The 20,802-nt window shown below is 37.3% G+C and overlaps 7 protein-coding genes across 8 annotated transcripts; 3 read left to right on the top strand and 4 right to left on the bottom strand.

The window, feature by feature from the left end:
• Positions 1-324: 324 nt before the first annotated feature.
• On the bottom strand, positions 325-2,232 carry LOC100635434 (DEAD-box ATP-dependent RNA helicase CshA-like). The gene has a single exon (XM_003385650.3). It carries the CDS (start codon positions 2,224-2,226, stop codon positions 427-429), a length of 1,800 nt encoding a protein of 599 aa, XP_003385698.2. The 5' UTR covers positions 2,227-2,232; the 3' UTR covers positions 325-426.
• Positions 2,233-2,245: 13 nt separating this feature from the next.
• On the top strand, positions 2,246-4,908 carry LOC100639692 (F-box/WD repeat-containing protein sel-10-like). The gene is made up of 12 exons (XM_019995136.1): positions 2,246-2,335; positions 2,399-2,630; positions 2,685-2,863; positions 2,923-3,173; positions 3,242-3,360; positions 3,412-3,563; positions 3,617-3,698; positions 3,754-3,868; positions 4,139-4,266; positions 4,324-4,402; positions 4,452-4,567; positions 4,626-4,908. The coding sequence occupies exons 2-12, from the start codon at positions 2,538-2,540 to the stop codon at positions 4,749-4,751; spliced, it is 1,440 nt and encodes a 479-aa protein (XP_019850695.1). The 5' UTR covers positions 2,246-2,335; positions 2,399-2,537; the 3' UTR covers positions 4,752-4,908.
• On the bottom strand, positions 4,819-6,788 carry LOC100635058 (vacuolar protein sorting-associated protein 4B-like). Its single transcript, XM_003385647.3, has 6 exons — positions 6,682-6,788; positions 6,520-6,631; positions 6,299-6,470; positions 6,090-6,181; positions 5,874-6,034; positions 4,819-5,823 (listed from the first exon to the last, which is right to left on the bottom strand). Exons 1-6 carry the CDS (start codon positions 6,700-6,702, stop codon positions 5,020-5,022), a joined length of 1,362 nt encoding a protein of 453 aa, XP_003385695.1. The 5' UTR covers positions 6,703-6,788; the 3' UTR covers positions 4,819-5,019.
• Positions 6,789-6,817: 29 nt separating this feature from the next.
• Positions 6,818-9,622, bottom strand: LOC100639567 (tyrosine--tRNA ligase, mitochondrial-like). 2 transcript variants are annotated; one of them, XM_019995137.1, is made up of 13 exons: positions 9,533-9,622; positions 9,337-9,481; positions 9,113-9,285; positions 8,950-9,051; positions 8,785-8,899; positions 8,664-8,742; positions 8,490-8,599; positions 8,341-8,439; positions 8,228-8,294; positions 7,296-7,370; positions 7,125-7,247; positions 6,953-7,078; positions 6,818-6,907 (listed from the first exon to the last, which is right to left on the bottom strand). In XM_019995137.1, exons 1-13 carry the CDS (start codon positions 9,619-9,621, stop codon positions 6,873-6,875), a joined length of 1,338 nt encoding a protein of 445 aa, XP_019850696.1. In that variant the 5' UTR covers position 9,622; the 3' UTR covers positions 6,818-6,872. The 2 variants fall into 2 exon arrangements, with proteins under 2 accessions (XP_019850696.1, XP_019850697.1); XM_019995138.1 differs by having other exon boundaries at positions 9,113-9,281.
• A 10-nt stretch (positions 9,623-9,632) lies between these two features.
• Positions 9,633-10,629, top strand: LOC100634933 (isopentenyl-diphosphate Delta-isomerase 1-like). Its single transcript, XM_003385645.3, has 2 exons — positions 9,633-10,130; positions 10,221-10,629. Exons 1-2 carry the CDS (start codon positions 9,705-9,707, stop codon positions 10,539-10,541), a joined length of 747 nt encoding a protein of 248 aa, XP_003385693.1. The 5' UTR covers positions 9,633-9,704; the 3' UTR covers positions 10,542-10,629.
• Positions 10,630-10,707: 78 nt separating this feature from the next.
• On the top strand, positions 10,708-18,557 carry LOC100639442 (ATP-dependent RNA helicase DDX24-like). Its single transcript, XM_019995172.1, has 27 exons — positions 10,708-10,889; positions 10,938-10,983; positions 11,128-11,254; positions 11,314-11,359; positions 11,409-11,489; positions 11,549-11,657; positions 11,738-11,821; positions 11,869-11,935; positions 11,977-12,084; positions 12,134-12,194; positions 12,254-12,422; positions 12,477-12,548; positions 12,591-12,629; positions 12,691-12,720; positions 12,784-13,130; positions 14,892-15,231; positions 15,709-16,248; positions 16,329-16,439; positions 16,493-16,727; positions 17,273-17,391; positions 17,444-17,613; positions 17,671-17,782; positions 17,832-17,952; positions 18,009-18,105; positions 18,160-18,237; positions 18,323-18,390; positions 18,442-18,557. Exons 1-27 carry the CDS (start codon positions 10,750-10,752, stop codon positions 18,513-18,515), a joined length of 3,591 nt encoding a protein of 1,196 aa, XP_019850731.1. The 5' UTR covers positions 10,708-10,749; the 3' UTR covers positions 18,516-18,557.
• On the bottom strand, positions 13,222-14,894 carry LOC109581221 (2-hydroxyacylsphingosine 1-beta-galactosyltransferase-like). Its single transcript, XM_019995131.1, has one exon. It carries the CDS (start codon positions 14,882-14,884, stop codon positions 13,313-13,315), a length of 1,572 nt encoding a protein of 523 aa, XP_019850690.1. The 5' UTR covers positions 14,885-14,894; the 3' UTR covers positions 13,222-13,312.
• Positions 18,558-20,802: the final 2,245 nt, after the last annotated feature.

Here is a 20,802-nt window from a genome sequence, read left to right as displayed (position 1 = left end):
AAGTCTGGATAGGTAAAGCCAGGAGGATAGTTCTTTTCCATGAAAGAGACATAAGCGGGTTGCTGCTGCCCCTGCCAGTACTCCCAGAACCATGCTGATTTAAAGCTTGGTACAGAATAGACTCCCCAGTGCATGAATATCCCGAACTTTGCTTGATCATACCAGTCTGGTAACGGCCTCTTATCAAGTGAATCCCATGTTGGCTGATATTGAGAGAAAGAGACAACAAAGCTGAGAGAAAAAATAAAGAGAGAATTGATACTCATTTTGGAATTGGAAGTAGATCTAGATGCAAAACGAGCCACACCCTTGAGCTATCTTTAATACTAGATACGTAACAGACTAAATGATTTTTACAAGGTAATCATAAATAATAATCATTATTCATTATATCTACATTGCTATTTACAGCATGGTGCCATAAGTTTAGAACCGTCTTCCTTTACGACTGCCTTTGTTATCCCACCATTCATCTTCAACAGTTCCCACATCGTCTTCTCCCCAATCATCATCTATGTTAATACCAAAAGAGCCCCTGTTCCTTCTGCTTCTTCCACTAAATCCATCATCCCTATGTCTTCTGCTGCCTCTCCTATCTGACCATTCATCGTTCCATCTACTATCAGAAAATTCTCTCCTTCCTCCTCTCCTATCACGGAAATTAGAGCGACTTCTGGAATCAAAGTCACGAGATCGGAATTCCTCTCTGCTGGACCGTGACATTGACTCTGGTCTATCATAAACTCTAATGCCACAAATAGAGATTATAGCTGATGCCAATGCTTTAGCACCATCTTCGCTTATCAACTCTTCTGCTAGTGGTAAAGCAGCATTAATCAATTTCTCATCCTTTTTAGCTTTTATTGATTTGACGGCAGAATCAAGCGACCGCGTGATCACTTCATCGCGCGAAGGACGCTTAATTTCCTCTACTTGAACGACACGTTTCAGTTCTCTCAAAAAATACTGTGAATCTTGTGATGAAGACAAAAGAAGTATAGAGGTCCCAGGGAGACCCTTCCTTCCCGTACGCCCGGAGCGGTGAACGTAAGAGTCTATTCCACTAGGAGGCGGTTCAATCTGCAAGACGAAATCAATTTCTGGTATATCAATTCCTCTAGCAGCGACATCTGTGGCAGCTATAATTTTTATCTTCCCTGACCGAAATCTCTCTAGACAGGTTTCTCTCATTTGTTGGGAGAGATCGCCGTGGAGAGACGTAGCCGAGACTCCATTACGAGAGAGGAAAGAACCTAAATCGCTCGCCTGGATCTTGGTAGTAGTGAAGACGATTGCTCTCTGAGGGGAATAGACATTAATGAGATCAAGAATGGTGCCGAATTTATCCATGCCGCGATCCAATCTCAAAACTTTGTGTTTTATAGCAGGAGGCAAACGATTGGATGAGGCAGTAAGATCAATGACGACAGACTGTTTCATGTATTGACGTATCACTTCTTTAACGTTTGGTGGCATAGTCGCCGAAAACAACAGCATTTGCTTGTCGGAAGGAGTGTCAGCTAGAACGTCATCGATCTGTATCTTGAAATTCGGTGTAAGGAGTTCGTCGGCCTCATCGAGTATCACAATTTGAAAGTTATCAAGAGGTAGGTTGCCTCTGTTGATCTGATCGTTGAGACGTCCTGGTGTGGCACACACCACGTCAGCACCATATCTTAACTCTCTCTCTTGGGAGCTGTACGAAGCACCACCATACAAAGAAACACAACGAAGGTTTGATGATAAAGAGGATATACACTCGGTGACCTGTCGACAAAGTTCTCTAGTAGGAGTAAGAACTAGCGCTCTTGGTACCCCTCTTGTTTTTGAACTGCTTAGTTTATTAATGATAGGTAGAGCATAGGCTAGGGTTTTTCCACTGCCGGTAATGGCTCGACCGATAAGGTTCTTTCCCTCTAGAGTGTGTGGGAGTGTCTTGGCTTGGATCTCAAAGGGTGTAGTGTAGCCATTCCGAGAGAGATCGTTTACTAGGGAAGACGAGAGACCCAGGCTGGAAAAACTTGGCTTATCTTCAGTGTCAGCTTCACTCGCCACTGCGTTTGAATTCCATCTCGTCCCATACAGAAATTTGGTCTGTTTGCTATAGAGAGAAGAAGATGATAAGAGAGTACTGCTAGCTGCTAGGGAGGAGAACACATTGCTCCATAAGACACGACACATGGACATGGCCATCTTGTTCCTTGCATGCGTTGTGTCAAGTTGCATCAGATTCAAAGTGGAATTTCTCCGTTTACTTTTCGTACACTAAAGGCGGAGTCAAAACTCCCAAATGTGTCATTACATACTTTGACATCAAAAGTAAATAAAGCTAAAGGTATTACTCTTGGTGACATTAGATTAAAATTATTTTAATCCTTTCCTTTGATCCAAATTACAGGCAACTGCTCTTTATTTTCTTCTAGTCCATGGGAATTTTTTGAGTAACAGAAAATCCAGGTTTTTCATAAACTCTTGTTCTGGTACTCATAACTAACCTCATTTGCGTGGGTGGCTCAGCCTACCAACGCCCACTCGGCATGTCTCTATCTTCAAAGTTACTAGAAGAGGTTGAGAAATTGAGTCAAAATGAAGTCCTTTCATTGCAATTAGAGCTGCTCAAGAGAACAAATGTAAGTAAGATATATCAATATAATTATAAATATTATCATTTCATTTATGATTAGGTCCAAAATTTGAGATTGCTTCGTGAAAAAGTCCACGAGCTTCTCTCTTTTGATTTGATTTCTGATCTCCCAATAACACTTGCACTCAATATACTTAGTTATCTTGATGCTTTTTCACTATGCACCATCAGTCAGTGTTGCAGTAGATATAGAGAGTTAGCAAATGACAATCTTTTATGGTAACCACTTTATACAAGTAACTAGCTATTAGTGTACTGAGCTCTTTCCTGACCAGCAGGCATAGGCTCTGTATATCAAAAGGTTATACACAATATCAATCATTGTCATTCCCAGAATCAGAAGAGGACTGTCACCCATCTTCTCCTAGATTCAAAGTTCAAAAGATAATGAAGCACACTCATTTTTCCTATTGGAAGGTTGTATACATGAAATCAACTGTTCTAATGCAGAATTGGTCACAAGGTTTGTATAGTGTTAGTGCACTAAATGCTGGAAATAAAGAACCAATCACCGCAATGTCACTTAAAAGTCAGTTGTCAATCATCATCAATTCATCAAACTTTTATTAATTTTATTAATAATTGCTATAATTGTAGATGATGTACTGGTAACAGGCTCACGCGATGGCTCCAGTAAAATATGGAACCTGAAGTCACTCTCGGTCACTACAACACTAAAAGGACATACTGATGAAATCACCACAATCATTGTTACAGTAAATATTATGCAAAAATTGCATGATAGCATATATGGGCTGCTACACTAGGAAGGAACAATACTAAGTGGTTGCTCTGATGGCTTAGTTCGCTGCTTCTCTCTCATCTCTGGACAGTTGATGTGGTCAGTTGAAGTTAAAAAAGGTGGTATTGAAGGAATGGAATATGCCAGCCCTTATCTTGCCTCTGCTACTTCCGATCAGTAAGTAAAGCAAGTGAGCAATGCATTAATACAATATGACCAATCCACTCCAGGTCAATTTATGTTTGGAAGACAGAGAAAGGTTCTGCCCCTATTGCAATGGATACCCTCCAAGGTCACACTAAACCAATAACAGTGAGAGCTTTTAATGATAAAATTAATAATTATTCATAAGATCCACATACTCCAGTGCTTACTAGTAAATGAGCAATGTGTTTACTCAGGCTCCTGGGATGGGACTATTAGAATATGGAGCATTGGACCAACTAGTACTAATACTCACGTATTGCCAGCTCATTTAGAAGGTGATTGTGTGTAACATGTGTACACAAGTTTACAACGTAAAGCCTGACATACACTATGCAACATTTGTTGCAAACAAAATAATGCAAATTGTTGCATGCAACACAGTTTATACAGGAGTCAATGGAGCTTGCACCATGTTGCATGAAATAGAACTGTTTCCTATTTCATGCAACGTGTTGCAAGCTCCATTGACTCCTGTATAAACTGTGTTGCATGCAACAAGTTGTAACAAATGTTGCATAGTGTATGTTGGGCTTAACTTTTTGAAGGTGTGATGTGCATTTTGATATTGAATAACTCTACACTGGCAAGTGGGGGTGGTGACAGTGTTGTTAAAATATGGGAACCAGTTACTGGCCAGCTATTACTGAGTCTTAAAGGACACAATCAAGAAATAGTGAGTGATGAAGTTAACTATTTAGACTGTAGTCTACTCCTCATCCTTTACATAAAGCTTTGCTTACAAGCTGATGACACAGTCCTGGCATCATCCTCAGCTGACAGCACAATTAGAATATGGAATGCTGATAAAGGTGTAATGTGATGCTGATGTCATGATTTTAATTATGATATTCCTAATAGGGCACTGTGTACATGTATTGGAGAATCACATAGGACTGGTGAGGTGTCTCCTTTTAAGAGGCAATTATTTGATATCTGGAGGAGATAGGAAGAGGATCAATGTGTGGAATAAAGAGGTACTAATGTATTTTTGCATAAATACGTGTACATGTATATTGTTTTTTTTAACAACAGACAGGGAAGTTGCTGCATACAGTACACAGACAACAAAATCTCATTCGTTTATTGGAGACAAGCCAAAATCAGATCATAACTGCATCACCCAATGAAGGGACAATGGGCATCATCAGTTACTGGTAACTCCAGAACTCATCGTCATCATTTTCATGCATGTAAAGGAAACAATGATAAATAATTAATACCAATATTATAGTATGAAAAGAACTTTGCGATACACACATTAACATAAAAGGACATATCTAATGCTAATATTATATTATCATGATTATAAAGAAGAGACAAGATAGAGAGAGGGGTAATAATAAAGAGAGTGAGAGATTACAGTTACTAGTAACACAAATAGCATCCTTTGGGCAACTGGAGATAAAAATATCCCTTCTCTTATGTGTCAACCCTCTTGCCCAAAATCCTTTGTGAACTGCTCGCACTGTTCTAAATCAGCATTATTGACACTTGGCCTAGAGCGACCAAAAGCAGCTTCAAAATCCCGTGTAGAGACTTTGGGTGGGATCAGCTTCCCAGAGGGAACTTCTCTCCATGTCATGGGTCGGCCATCCTTATCAGCAGGGCTGCAAGGGGTTAAAAAATCATAGTAAGGTACACCATCAACGGTGTTCATCACATATTTGAAATGAGTTGCTCTTTGGAAGGATCGGATCGGCTCCATCAGTGCTTCCTTTACAGCGATACCAATATCAGCTCCAGAATACATTGGTGTCATTTTAGCAAGTTTCGCTCTATCTGCGTCAGTGAGGTCATTGGGCGTGTCTCCTAAATGAAGCTCTATGAGTCGTTTGCGGCTGTTTTCATCGGGGAGTGGTATGTATATCCTCTTCTCAAATCTCCTACGAATGGCAGAGTCTAACTTCCAAGGGACGTTAGTAGCACCTAGGATCAAAATCCCATCATTGTTTGAACCGACTCCTTGCATTTGGACTAAAAACTCTGTCTTGACACGATTCGACGCCTCGCTAGCAGTGCCACTGTCACGAGAGCCACACATTGAATCTACTTCGTCGATGAAGATGATGGCAGGTTTATTATCACGTGCCATCTCAAAAAGCTGTTTGACCAGTCGCTCACTCTCACCAACATATTTACTCATTAGATCAGCAGAACTTATCGAAAAAAAGGTGGAGTCTGCTTCCGTGGCAACGGCCTTAGCAAGATAAGACTTTCCAGTACCAGGAGGCTGTACGAGGCATTAAATAGAGTAAGGGCATTAAATAGAAGACTTCTTACCCCATATAAAAGTATTCCCTTCCAAGGTTTTCTGTATTTATCGTCGAATAATTCCGGAAACTTGACTGGAAGAATGACACTCTCTTGAAGAGCTTGTTTTGCTAGTTCAAGACCAGCAACATCAGACCATTTGACGTTAGGTTTATCAGACACAATAGCACCTGGGGGATAGGGAAAAGGAGTAATAAAATAAAAGTCATTAATTAATTTATGTACCCTGTAATTGTCCTTTCATTTTCTTGGTGTCTTCATCATCAGAGTCATCTGAACCACTGTCCTTACTAGCTCCTCCACCATCTTTCTTATCCCTGTGAGAGGTAAGGGGGCAGAACAAAAGAAAGATAATAGTTTCAATTTCCTAAACTCCTCCCCATTATTATATTGATAATTGAGACTCTTGTATGTACGTGTACATATTTTAGTACCCGCTTTGCTTTTTCTTTCCACCGCTCTTCTTTGATGAGCCTCCCTCGACCATCTTCTTGTTCTTTTTGTTTTTCTCTTTCTTTAAATGAGCTTTGAGGCTCTCTGCCCTCTCAAGGTAGCTTTTGATCTTTGACCTGACACTCTCTTTTGCCTTGTCGCCATGAACCTCATCTAGGGGGCAAGGGACGGAAATAAAGACAAGGTTCACATAAATACAAACATTTCAAGGCGTGAAGGAAGTATTGAATGGCATGTTCATAGTTCTGGAGCGCTTCTTCGTAGTCTCTGTTCTCGTCAGCGTCCGTGGCCTTCTTTGCCAATTCAATGGCTTTCTAGAGAATGAAAATAGTAAACAGGAGCAAGGCAGTCGCTATCTACTTACGTCCATAGTGTTACCAGACATTTCTAGCTCAGCTACAGCCTTCCTTTCTCTCTAATCCTAAATGGCGATTGGCTATCACAGTTTAATATCATATGACGCCAAACCACTCCCATAGACACGCCCATATAGAACCGAGTGGATTTTTTACAGAAATTTATGCGCATGCGCTAAACCACGTGTTGTCACGTGACTTATGTCCACTTGATTAGCTGTACAGTTTTTTTGCCTACGAGTAATGGGATGATTTTGAGACATAAGGAACATTACTAACCAATCTTGATTACGCTGATATAGTCTCGTATCACGTGAGTGTCATGTGACCACTTTTCATCGATTGATTCCACTTTCTTTGAGTTAATGTGTAATGCTCCACTCTCTATGAGCTTTCTTGCTTTTTCTATACAAAGGACATCATTGAATATCAGCAATTAGAACGGACAAACTTCTTGAATTAATTCCAGGCAAATGATACACAACATTAACTAGTTTATCAGCTGAAGATTTAACTTCTTCCTTAGATAGCGAAACACTTGGTACACTTTTGAATAATTTTTCGAAACTATCACCTGAAAAAGAGAGAAAATTATTTAGACTCAAATAGAATGTGGACTAACGCGAGAGGCTATAAAGTAATTGCTGGTCTTCAAAGAGAGCTTTAGTACTTATCAGAGCTTCTTCCAATCCTCTTTCTAAAAAAAATTAACAGCAGGTTGATTCCAATCAAAATTACAAATTTTAAAAGTTGCTCCAAAGTCTGGCCAAAGACTATTGGCTATATAGTACAGGATATTTAGTCAAAAATCACTCCAACAGAATTCTCTATTTTAATAATTTTTTCTGATGCATATACATGTTCTAATGTTGTGTAAAAACTTTGAACTGATTTCGATCAAATTTAGATTTTAAACGTATTTTTGAAGTTGCTCAAAAATTAAGCAAAAGTCCCTGTACTATAGTACAGGGATTTTGGCCAAATTTCATCAAAAATGACTAGTAGAGAATTCTTTATTTTTATAATTTTTTCTGATACATATACATGTTCTTATGTTGTGTAGAAAGTTTGAGCTGATTCTAATCAAATTTGGATTTTTTTAATGAATTTTTAAAAATTGTTCCAAAATCAGGCCGAAGTCCCTGTACTATAGTACAGGGATTTTGGCCAAATTTCGTCAAAAATAAAAGTAGAGATTTTCTTATTTTTATAATTGTTTCTGATACATATACATGTTCTACTGTTGTGTAAAAAGTTTGAACTGATTTCGATCAAATTTAGATTTTAAAAGTATTTTTGAAGTTGCTCAAAAATTGGGCAAAAGTACCTGTACTATAGTACAGGGATTTTGGCCAAATTTCATCAAAAATGAATCGGAGAGAATTCTTGATTTTTATAATTTTTTCTGATGCATATATATGTACTTATGCTGTGTAGAAAGTTTCAACTGATTACGATCAAAATTGATTTTTAAATTAAATTTCAAAAGTTGCTCAAAAATCGGGCCAAAGACCCTATGGGTGCATGAAGTGGCAACAAAATATCAAGACTAACCTCCATGCACTAACTGTGTAACTTGTTTTGCTAAATGCACTTGTGCTATTCTTTTCTCTGGGTTGGACTAAGGAAAGAAGAGGTACACAATAAGTTCATTGCTATCCACATACAAGGTGATCCAAGATTATTCTTTCTATCTCTTCAAAGGATGTAAAAGTGAAATTAAGAAGATACTGATGCACAGTGTCATCTGGTGTTTGTAAGAAAAACTAGAAACAGCAACAGTGACATTAAAAGTCCTACTACAATGAATTATTACCTGGTATAATTGAAAAGGCGAAGTTTTATTAGGAGAGAGCCATATTGCATTGTTAGCTGTCTTACTGATCTTCTCACCTGAACTGGATAGTAGTAATGGAACTGTCAAACCTACAGATGAGACCGAGCTGGTGTAGTCACTGCAAATGAAGAGCATTGGGATCAATTGAAATACCTTCTATGTCTTCTTGTGTGCATTTGTTCAGTAGTTCACAGCCACTGGATATGTTCCCCCATTGGTCTCCCCCACCTATCTGATAAAGAAAGAGATAGAATAGAAAATATAAATGTCTTACTTGTAGCCATGTTTTATAATTCTGATGCAAATGAAAGAAGTCATAGGCTTGGAATATAGGATAAGAGAACTCAGCAAAACTGATTCCATGCTCTGATTGTAATCTCAGCTGAACACTAAAATATTATGACCAAGAATAATAATAATAATAATATTTACTATATACCTTTCTTTATGCAGCATTGCTCCGACACGAAAGCTACGAGCAAAACCAGACAAAAACTCAATAACATTTATATCTCTGTACCAATCAGCATTATTAAGTATCCTATATGAATATAATAATTATTATATAAAATAATAATAATTATTATATTTTGTTTATCTACTTTAGCACTGGCTGGGCTGGAGTGACACTAACAAGAGACAAAGAGTTTGAGAATATTGTTGAAAGGATCGAGGACATTTTGATTATATTTTCTTGTACAAAATCAGTCGACAAAGACTCCCTATCCTTTGTTCTACCACTAGGATCACCTATCATACCTGTAGCCCCGCCTAACTAATGATAATTAATTGCTAGCGTATAAATTTGCTAATTTTTATATCTCACCACAGCAATCGGTTGATATCCAGCATGTTGAAAATGAATTAATGGAATAATAGTTAGTAGGTGCCCCACGTGTAGGCTATCACTAGTAGGATCAAAACCAGCATACACAGACGAGCCAGGCTTGTGTACTAGATCTCCTCTTATTCTTTAAAAAAATCACAAAAATGATGCTTGTGTTTTTTAATCGGGTTCTTACTTTGTACTAGCTTTCAAGAGCAAACGATTCCTCAAAACTTGCAAAACTAGTGATGGAGATAGTGTGACCATGTTGTAGGGCGTGGTCATGGGCGTGGATAAGGAGGGGGGCACTCAATTATGGAGATTTGATCTGGCCTGATTCATAGTCCATAGTCTGACGATATTTTAAAATGATCAGGTCACTCTTGGTTAGATATTCATTGCTATACAGAGGGAAAACAATGACAACTTCCAGTGGTCCCGACCTCACTGGAGTAGACCCAACTCAATTGCAGCTACTCTCCGAGCAATGCATCCTAATTTCACCAGAGGACATAGTGACAGGAGCAGAATCGAAGAAAACATGCCACTTGAACACTAATATTGAATCTGGACTGCTCCACAGAGCATTTAGTGTCTTTCTGTTTGATAGGAATGGTCGACTGTTGTTGCAGCAACGCGCAAAAGCAAAGATTACATTTCCTGAGTATTACACCAACACCTGTTGCAGCCATCCACTGTACAGACCTGAAGAGCTGGAGGAGGATGAGCAGTTAGGAGTGAAGAGAGCTGCTCAGAGGAAACTAACACATGAGCTAGGAATACCAAAGGAAGAGGTATATTAATGATGAGTAGTACTATTAACTTGAGACAGAGACTAAACTTTTCAAGATGCAAAATGTACATTAATTTTATTTCATTTGCAGATGCCACTGGAATCCTTTACGTTTCTGACTCGCATTCTTTATAGAGCAAAATCATGTGAAATCTGGGGAGAACATGAGATAGATTATATATTGTTTGCTCAGAGAGACGTTAGTTTATCAGTTAATCCTAACGAAGTACAGGACACGCGTTATGTCACACCCGATCAACTGAAGGAGCTACTAAAGGATGGAGAAAAAGGCGTGATCAAGATAACCCCTTGGTTTAGACTGATATGTGATAGCTTTTTGTTTAAGTGGTGGAATAGTTTGTCTTCACTTGACTCAATGATCGATAAAAATACAATACACAATATGTATTGACAAGAGTACATAATTATTTACTCTTATTATTATTATTACTCTTATTATTTACTCATGGTATTGACAATAGATAATATTTTGAGCTTAATAATGATTATTATTATTGATTTTTGTAAAGGATTTTTAAAATTTATTTTATAACTATTAATAAATAACATTGAGAATGAGAACATCCTTTCTAACAGGAAGTTCCTGCGCAGCCCTTGTCATGTGGTTACTAGTGGCAACAGGTCTTCTCCTTCATACTTGTTGGTCTCTAGGAGACATTGATCATGTACCTTTAAAGGAGAAAGAAGAGGGGAGAGAGGTTTTCAATGGAATGCCACAAATTCCGGAGCTAGCTCCGAGGTAAAGCATAAAATGTTTACTTGTGCTTGGAGTTTAGCATGTTTTTAGTATCAAGGACCCTGCCAAATGGAAAAATGGAACAAGAATGATTTTTGTAAGAATCGTAACATAATAATTAACTCTTTATGTGTGGGTGTGGTAATTAATTAATTAATTCAGCTAAGCTCCACCTATTTATGGAATGCTAAAAGCACTGATTAAGTGTGGGTGTAAAGTAAAGTCTTAATTTTTTTGCTAGTTTTACACTCCATGGTGCTCGTACAGTGGTGCTGCCCGCCCAGTTTTATATGCTCTTATTGAACAGATCTATCTTCATAACATATCTAGTATGTTTATCGGACAAATTGATGTATCAATTCATAGTGGTAAGTCAGTAATTTTAATTGCGTTTTACTTTATTTTATGCAATGATTTTGTTTTTTAGATGTTGCTAGAACATTTCGTATCAAGGCCACACCCACAATACTCATGTAAAAATTAATTTTGTATTTTTAAAAACATTTTTTTGTCCTTGACTAGGTTTAGGAATGGAAGTAGATACGAGTTTATTGAAGAACTTAGTCTTAAAAATTTACTTAAATTTGTACTTAGAATAATGAGGTAACTGTAATACACGCAAGTATTATTATCATTATTATTATTATTTTTATTCAATTTAGTCCTCCATTGGTTGAGGTTAACACTAGCAGTGAAGTCAAGGAGCTTCAAAAATCACATAAAGTTCTATTCTGTTTGGTGCATGATCATGAAATACATGAAGATTGGCAAGTTAGCCGTACACATGTGTAGTATCTACATCTACTCGCCTTATATTGAATACTATGATTGACTACACTCACTTCTTTTAGGCTATATATCAACAAGTGGCACAAGAGAGGATTCTGATTGGTCAGTTCCTCTATACTACGAATCCCGATATTACTAACGAACTTGTAAGGATCTTGTTATTAGGTAGTATACTGTATTGGGTATTTATTAGGGGCTCANATTATCATCATTACCTGGCATTGTGGCATTAAAGGATGACAACTTGTATCAATATCAAAGTAAAATTTTTTATTTTATTTTTATAATTATGGTACATTAGACGCAATGTCAAAGTATCGCTTGACATTGTGGGTGGAGTCTGAGCAGTTTCCTGCCCTGCCCACTGTTAATGCTAGTTCTTTAAGATATTTCACAAGTACAGGAGCTGGTAAGATATTACCTAAATGAAGAGAAAGAGATATGTCTTCTTGTCATAGTAAAACGTCTTGTAGTGCTTCATGTTAATGAGGACCAAAGCAGACCAATCCCTCAGAAGAAGTAAGTTTTTATTACTTTCTTTCAGAGTACATAATACTCTTGTGTATCTATTGTTAAAGGGCGTATGAAGCTGTACGTCGTGTGGCTCTAAGTCGTAAAGTTCACAGTGGCTATCAGTTCCTTGTTCTTGAAAATAAAGATATTATTGAGAAAATAGTTTCGACAACTGTCTCTCCTCCTTTTCTGTTTGTATGGGAGCATCACACTGGATACTACTTCACTTATAATGTATTTACATAATGTATGTACATGTACTCATTGCTTGTTTGATTTTTGTTATAGAATGAAGAAAAGTCATTTACTGAGAAAGGAGTGTCGTCATTTCTTTACTCAGTAACTGCTGGTAAAATAACGGTAAGTGATGTCAAAATGAATTGTTGGCGAATCTTTTAATAGGCTGAAGGTGGTCCAGGCTTTATGAGCAGTTTATATAATGTAAGTGATGAGAGATAAGACTAATACTTATCTCCTCTCTCTCTCTCTTTCTCTTTGTTAGTGGTACTGGTGGCTTTATAACTTGTTTCAGGTACTTGAGCTATGCACATGCTCAGCAAATACTTCACTTTATAATTTTTGAATTTATTTACAGATAATGATTTCTCATCGTCCTTTCTTGTCACTGATAGCCATCTTGTTGTTCATATTTGGGTTTTCAATGTGTGCATATAATTATTATACTAGACCAAAATTTGATCATAAAAGGAAAGAAGCTATTGCACGAGCTAGGGCCAAGCATAGGGAGAATCTGAGGAGGAAGAAGATAGAAAGGGAGAAAGAAAAGGAGCAAAAGAAAGCAGAAAAAGAGAAGGAGAAGGCCAAGGATAAAGAAGAAGAGAGGAATGAAGAGGAAATCAGAGAGGATGAGGAAAGTTACAGTGACTCTGTTACTGAAGAAGAATCTGAAGTGGAGGAAGACATTCAAGACAAAAAGAACAAATGATTGTTTTTATAATTTATTTTTAAGAAATTTTTATAATCATTGTACAATGGCGTCTCTTCTTGAGGTCTGCTTGTTCTAAAAGCCCTATTTTTGGTTTAATCTTCACTTCAAAAACTTCAAAATTTCAAAAAATACCAAAAAAGGGAAAATAATTGATTAAAAAAAATTCCATCACAATCTATTCTGTTTTTCTTTTAACTTCTTTCTTCATGCAACATCTTGAGCAGCAGCATCTTTTACATAGTTTCCTGCACCCAATGAATGATAGCATCAGTAAGAGACCCAACACTATCCACACATCAATATTGTAATACTGTATGAAGCCCCATTGGTAGCGCACAAATGAGGGTAGGCCATGCTCATATCCAACCTCCGCATATAACTCAACTAGATCAGCTCCTCTCTTTACTCCTCCTGCAGCTTTGAATAGAACACTAATCTTGTTCACATTATCATAGTAAACCTTATCTTGCAATGATGTCACAGCATTCCTTAATGTCTCATTATTGACTTCGTGTGGAAGGAGAGAGAGGCCTAGCTTAAAATGTTTAAGTTTAAAGGCATTGTCATGCTGGTCTATGCCATAAGGTATGCACAACACTGGTACTCTGTTATACAAGGACTCATGGACACCATTCAGTCCACAGTGAAGTATAGCCAATTTAACTGAATGATGTTTTAACATTGTTATTTGGGATAGCCAAGGTGTTACATGTACGAGACTTTTGTTAATTTGAAGTCCAGATAATACATGTTGGTTTGATTTACGCAGTGACCAGACAAGTCTGTAATCCGAAGAAAGAGAAATGAAAGCTTCTGCCATTTTTTTGGTTATATCTGCAGTTGTGCCCATGCTGATCACAATGACAGGAGCTGTCTCTTTTCCCTCTCTCTCAAGCCAGTTGATGAGAGAAGGCTCAAGAGGAGGAGGATGAGGGAGGAACATGGGACCGACATAATGTTGCAACGGTAGAATAGCTTTAGGCCAATCCAGTCCAATGACAGTATCGTGAAGTGTTGGTTGATACACTACCATTGATAGAAAGTCAGACGGCATGTTCTTTAAACCATTAAACCTCATTAGAAGGGGGAAGAGCCAGGACATAACTTGTTCTGTGATTACATATACTCCAGTATTGAGTAATCGCTCAAGGAATGTCATGTTATCACTGAAAGGTGCCAAATACCTTGGATAAGGCCATGCTTGGAGATAGCGTGGGGTGACTTCAGTTTGCAGTATAAGTAACATTGTGTTGCTGTTGTTCCATCTACTACTCAAGTCATAGAGAAGTGGACCAGCAGCTTGCTCAGCTATGATATAGTCAAACCCACTAACATTTGTAGAACAATTATAAAAGTTCTCCGATGTAAATAATTTAAGAAATTTGATGATAGCAGGAAACATTCCAAATATTGTACCATTGTCTTTGGTCATTTGCCTGAATTCATCAAAGATACTCGTGTCAAAAAGAGTAGTATTCAAATAATTTATTCCATTTGATTTAAGTAGTTCTTTGTGGCGGGTTTCAAAATCTGCTGTCACAGAACCAAAGCAAGATACATTGTGGCCCCTTGAGGCCAGCTCTGCTCCAAGAGAGATTAGGGGAAAGGTGTGAGAGGGAAAGAATGAGTGGATAAGGAGGATTGACAGCTTTGGGTGACTTGTCTGAGGTTGAGTGGCTTCTTTATGCAATGCAACAGAATTAGAAGCAAAAATAGCAATAAGAAACAGGAACTTTGACCAAGCCATTTTGGAGGTGGGGTTTTATCTTAGCCACGCCTATTCAACCCCGCCTTCAAACCACGTGGTGTGGAATGCTCAGGAGAAGAAAGAAGCAACTCTTAAAGGCTCGTCTAAAGGCCAAAGTAGCAGAAAAGCAACATAAAAAGAGAAAGAAGGTAGTTCAGAGTACCGTTTCAATTGAGGAGCCAAAAGCTGTAAAAGGAGGAGAGGCGTGGTCATCTCTCGGTCTCCATGACACCATTGTGAGATCATTAGTGGATAGACTAGGATTCAGCACACCAACTGAAATACAGCAGAAAGCAATTCCTCCAGCCATTAATGGGAAGCATGACATTATTGGGGCTGCCGAGACGGTAATATACATTAATTATAATGACAGTATTTATAGTCATTATTATAGAGGATATGCGTGCTTAGTATATTCATAGCTTTTTGGTACCGTATATCTAACCCACACAGTAAATTGGCCGCCATGTTGGACGTCAAGTTTATTAAGAGTTCAATGGGGGAAAACACATTTTCTTGTTTTGCTACCTTCTTGAGGCCTTTTTCGGAAGCTTAGAAAGCATCCTGAGGATCTAATGGGGTCTAGTAGTCACCTGAAAGATTGCTATCAAGAAATACAGAGCGGTTTCCTGGTACCAAGCCTTTTTCTATCATTTCTCCATTGCTGCCAATGGAAAGTTGACGTCCAACGAACTAATTTTTTTTCTTGAAAGTTATTATGGTATGCAATGAATACATTTATTTTGCAATGAATATACTTAGCACGCATATCCTCTATTGTTATTATTATTATTATTATTATTATTATTATTATCATCTATTAGGGATCTGGTAAGACGCTAGCATTTGGCCTTCCAGTATTAAACTACATACTAACCAACAGACAGCAGACCCATCATGTTCCTACTAATAAAGTCTTGAAAAGTCACAAGAACAAAGTTCAAGAGGAACAACCTGATTCTGATGGCATCATTGACTTAAATCAAGTGACCATCAGTACTGACTTTGATGAAGACTGGAGTGAGACTGAGCTTGACAAGAATGAGAATGAAGAATCCGAGTATGAGAATGAAGAATCTAATCCTGAGAATGAGGCAGCTGAAGATAATTGGGAATTGGAACCATCAATGGCAAAGAAATCCAAGCTGATATATTGCGAGGATGATATACCTGATGAGATGTTTAAGTCAATGATTGAGGAGAGCTCTGTTGCAATAGAACCTGCCATTGATTCTTCTGAAGCTAGTGCAACAGGAAAGTATAGGAATGGAAGTCTTGTTGCTTTGATTTTAATGCCAACACGAGAGCTAGCACTCCAGGTTGTGGAACACATCAAGGCAGCTGCTTATTACACTAATATTAAAGTTAGTTTGATTATTTATACAATTGTTAGTATTACCAGTCTAATATTCTAGTCGTCAGATTTTGTTTTATTTCTTGTTAGGTTTGTGCTGTTGTGGGTGGGATGTCATCAGAGAAGCAGGACCGTCTGCTTAAGTTATGCCCCGAGATTGTCGTTGGTACTCCTGGAAGATTGTGGCAGATGATGAAGGAGGTCTCCACTGTATATTATTATCATTATTTAATTTTACTTTATTATTTATATAGGAGGAATGTCCTCATCTCAATAATTTCAGTCAGTTGAGATTTTTAATCATTGATGAGGCTGACCGTATGATTGAGCAGGGACACTTTCGTGAATTGACACTGATTCTAGAGAGACTCTCGTCTCAAGTACTGAGCGATAAATATCAGACAATGGTGTTCTCTGCCACTCTGACTCTACCACGTAGAAAGATTGGTAGGAAGAGGAAGAGCAAGATGAGTGGAGAAGAGAGCATTGGTAAGAAATAACCATGTATGCTTTTGACATGTAGTTGCTTCAAAATCTGGCCAAAGTCCCTGTACTACAGTACAGGGACTTTGGCCAAATTTCATCAAAAGTGGCTAAAAGAGAATTCTTCATTTTTATAATTTTTCCTGATACATATACATGTTTTTATGTTGTTTTTCAAGTTTGAGCTGATTCCGATTAAATTTGGATTTTTAATGAATTTTTAAAGTTGCTCCAAAATTGAGCCAAAGTCCCTGTACTACAGTACAGGGTCTTCAGCCAAATTTCATCAAAAGTGGCTAAGAGAGAATTCTTCATTTTTATAATTTTTTCCTGATACATATGCATCTTCTAATGTTGTTTATCAAATTTGAACTGATTCTGATCAAAGTTGGATTTTTTTATGAAATTTTAAAGTTGCTCCAAAATCAGGCCAAAGTCCCTGTAGTTTCTGATGCATAAATCAATGCATGTTCTTATGTTAGATATTTTGGATGATACCAAAATTGATAATGTCATTGACCCTATGCCTGCTTTCCTCTCATTTGATGTAGAAAATGTCATCTTGAAGGCAGGTTTATCAGAGACTGCTGTCACAATTGATCTCACCCATAAGCATGGGACAGTTGAAAGAATTGAAGAATCAAAAATAATCTGCACCACGGATGAAAAGGTCTTTCTATTCATGTTCCTATTACTCCATCAGTTTGTACATGTACACCTAGGATATGTACCTCTATTATGCACTACTGATGTACACTGGCCGTGTGTTAGTATTCACTAACAGTCTTGATTGTCTCAATCGTTTAAAGTCTTTATTGGAGCTGTTGAAATTCTCTCCTCTCCCTCTGCACGCTCGAATGCAACAAAGGCAGCGCATTAAGAACCTTGAAAGGTCCTATTGATATACCGCCACTTACTTGTTTTTAATATTGTTTTTATGCATGGATAGATATTCAAATGATCCTAATGGTTTATTACTAGCAAGTGATGTTGCTGCTAGAGGATTGGACGTACCTCAAGTTGAGCACATTATTCATTACCAAGTGCCAAAGAGCACCGAAGTAACAAAGCTGATTTACACACTAATATTTTATTGGTCCCTCTCTTCAGATATATGTTCACAGGAGTGGTCGTACAGCTCGTGGGAGAGTTGCTAGTGGTTCTAGTCTATTGCTGATTGGACCTGATGATCTTCAGAGCTATAAGAACATATGTCAAACTTTAAACAGAGGTACATGTATTAGGCTGGCACACTGTGATATCACATGTGATATTATTATTTGATAGAGAATGATTTACCTAACTTTCCAATCAACTTGTCATTATTGAAACCGCTGAGAGAGAGACTAAAACTAGCAAAGAAGATTGATGTTGATCATCACAGGTTAGGTCCACCTGCAGAATGCATTGGCTCTTATTTAATGTTGTCTCATTGTAGAATACGCAAGGATTCTTATAGTCAGAACTGGTTGAAGAAGACAGCAGAAGCAATGGATATTATACTTGATGAGGAGTTGTATCTATAATTAATGTTTCACGCTAAGTGTTTATGTATAGCTATTATTGCTGTTATTTCCTTAATATGGAGCTGTGTTCTGTAGAGTTAAAGAGGCCCAAAAGAAGGAGGAATGCAATAAGCCAGTCAAGAAGCTACTCCAGACATATAAATGTAGGATATGATTGAGAGGTGCGAAAAGGTGTCATTGCTTCTGTTTTATAGCTCAATTAAATCAACTGCTGGATCAAGATTTATCTCATCATCTTGTAGTACCAAACTTTCCATCAAGCCAATGAGTGACAAACTTAAAGACTTATAATTATTGATAACTAGAAGAATGTAAAACATTAAAGGGGCGAGCCTAAGCAAGCTATAGTCTATATGTATGAGCAAGCAAAGCAATTGCACAAGTCTAAATGCAATATTTGAAGAAGATTGTACAGTACTTAGAATAGATCTCAGTGCAGCTACATTTAGCAGATTTCTTACAATGCATTATACTATATTATCTAAAATTAGATTGTGAACAATTTAAATTCCAGTCCCTATTGGACACACACAAACAGTATAGTAAAATGACAATGATGCTCATCTCTATGTTGCTGCTGCTGTCTTTAATAGCTATTATTGATAAAGTTGAAGGATCTCGTATTACTGATTGTACTGGATATAAACATGAACCATCATTGTATATGCAGATATGCTGCAACAGTACAAACTTAGGACAGACTATTCGCATGAGAAAAGGAATAAGGAAGACTATTATCATATGCCCTAATGTAAGAGCACAAGCTTGTCCACAAATAGGTAAATAACCAACTGTATATTTGGTAATTTTGTGGAGGAAATTTTAAGTGATTTTGGTGACTGGTGGGTCATTGAACATGTGCATAATGGCTCAAAATAGTAGGTTTTATTTGTTAAGCGACTATTTGCCAACCTCGATCCAAAATTACCAGATATATACGGTAATAGTTCAAACATTCTGATACTATAAAATTAGATTTCAAGGCTGACTGTAAGAGCTGTTGAAAATGGTGTAACTACAAGTGGTGTTTATACTGTTAATCCCAATGGAGGGACTCCATTTGAAGTTAGCTAAAGCATTCATATGATGCACAATTGCACATTGCATCACAGGTATACTGTGATATGGAGACTGATGGTGGTGGATGGACTGTATTTCAGAGGAGACAAGATGGATCTGTTGATTTTTATAGATACTGGACTGACTATGAGAATGGATTTGGTAACCTTACTGGTAATTTCTGGTTAGGATTGAGCAAGATTCATCGTCTTACTAAAGAAGGATCAAACACACTAAGAGTGGACCTGGCAGACTTTGAGGGGTACACAGCCTATGCTAACTACCCTACATTTAGTGTTGGTAATAGTACAAGTAAATACACATTAACTGTAGGGGGGTATGCTGGCACAGCTGGAGATGGTTTAGCTGGGCATAATGGAGCAAAATTCACTACAAGAGACCAAGATAACGACAAATTCGCTAATGATAATTGTGCTAATTATATGCATGAAGGAGCATGGTGGTATACTAGTTGCTTCACTTCACACCTCAATGGTCGATATCTAAATACTTCACAAATCATAAACTGGAATGGGATTATCTGGAATCCATGGAGACTCGATTATTCCCTTAAATTTGCAGAAATGAAAACCCACAACAACAATTAATTAAACTTTATAATTATGCTAAAACTTTGCTATTTTAATATTGTCATTATTGTCATAGATACATAAAGCTATTGTATTTCACACAGCCTATAAGTTGATTATAGGAGCCGCAAGGTCTACCTACAGTGCACCTACTATACTCAAGCAACATTTGGTTTTTTAACAAGATTAAGTGTAGTTTGATTTGATAGTGTCAACATTTACTAAACAGAACTGAACCAGCAGGTTTGTACAGCAAGGCCAGCTCTGTTTACATGGTCAGCACATTTTGAAATTATTTCTTCAAAATATTAACTATATAACTCCCATGAGCTAGTATTACAATGCATTGCACATGGGTAAAATGGTATCATTGACAAACAAAATGCTATAGAATACAATATAGTGGACATTTAGAGTAGGTGCTAGTATTATGAGAAATTTTGCAGCACAAGATATAATAAAATTGTCATAATTTTCATGACATACTTGTCACATTCACACACTCACATTGTGAGTGTGTGAATGTGATAGATACTCACTCATCTCCTTCCAGTGCAGTCAGTACATGGGATATGAACTGTATCTGGCCTATAAAAACAAGCTTAAATAATTAACAGCCAAACATCTAAAATAACTTATTTTTTATTCAAATGTCATTATGCACTAATGCCACTAGTCTCACAATACAAGAATCTCAGTATACTCTATGGTAGTAGCCATAAAAAAGCATGTACATATTATGTTGATAAATATACACAAAACTTGATTATAGTGTTACCTGAGATGTTACCAGAACCATGTAAAGCAACATTTCTCATGAATCTACAGTATAGGTAAAGTAATACTATGACTGACCATGACACTCTATGATGCCCAAAAAATGTTGTCAAGGACAGTCTAATAAGA

Source organism: Amphimedon queenslandica, unplaced genomic scaffold (genome assembly GCF_000090795.2).
Source record: "Amphimedon queenslandica unplaced genomic scaffold, v1.1 AMPQUscaffold_13453, whole genome shotgun sequence".
NCBI classification, from domain to species: domain Eukaryota; kingdom Metazoa; phylum Porifera; class Demospongiae; order Haplosclerida; family Niphatidae; genus Amphimedon; species Amphimedon queenslandica.
This window is presented reverse-complemented; position numbering and strand designations above follow the sequence as displayed.

Excerpts from the sequence above, each read along its gene's own strand:
- LOC100634933 (XM_003385645.3), top strand. The coding sequence starts at position 9,705 with ATGATCAGGTCACTCTTGGTTAGATATTCATTGCTATACAGAGGGAAA. Across the intron at positions 10,131-10,220 it reads TAGGAATACCAAAGGAAGAG|ATGCCACTGGAATCCTTTAC; the intron begins GTATATTAATGA and ends TTTCATTTGCAG.
- LOC100635434 (XM_003385650.3), bottom strand. The coding sequence starts at position 2,226 with ATGCAACTTGACACAACGCATGCAAGGAACAAGATGGCCATGTCCATG.
- LOC100639692 (XM_019995136.1), top strand. The coding sequence starts at position 2,538 with ATGTCTCTATCTTCAAAGTTACTAGAAGAGGTTGAGAAATTGAGTCAA. Across the intron at positions 3,564-3,616 it reads GCCTCTGCTACTTCCGATCA|GTCAATTTATGTTTGGAAGA; the intron begins GTAAGTAAAGCA and ends AATCCACTCCAG. Across the intron at positions 3,699-3,753 it reads GTCACACTAAACCAATAACA|TGCTTACTAGTAAATGAGCA; the intron begins GTGAGAGCTTTT and ends CACATACTCCAG.
- LOC100635058 (XM_003385647.3), bottom strand. The coding sequence starts at position 6,702 with ATGTCTGGTAACACTATGGAC. Across the intron at positions 6,632-6,681 it reads TGTCTGGTAACACTATGGAC|AAAGCCATTGAATTGGCAAA; the intron begins GTAAGTAGATAG and ends TTCATTCTCTAG. Across the intron at positions 6,471-6,519 it reads CTTCCTTCACGCCTTGAAAT|ATGAGGTTCATGGCGACAAG; the intron begins GTTTGTATTTAT and ends CTTGCCCCCTAG.
- LOC109581221 (XM_019995131.1), bottom strand. The coding sequence starts at position 14,884 with ATGGCTTGGTCAAAGTTCCTGTTTCTTATTGCTATTTTTGCTTCTAAT.
- LOC100639567 (XM_019995137.1), bottom strand. The coding sequence starts at position 9,621 with ATGACCACGCCCTACAACATGGTCACACTATCTCCATCACTAGTTTTG. Across the intron at positions 8,600-8,663 it reads CACACAAGAAGACATAGAAG|GTTTGACAGTTCCATTACTA; the intron begins GTATTTCAATTG and ends TCTCATCTGTAG. Across the intron at positions 6,908-6,952 it reads TATCAGCGTAATCAAGATTG|GCAAAAAAACTGTACAGCTA; the intron begins GTTAGTAATGTT and ends CATTACTCGTAG.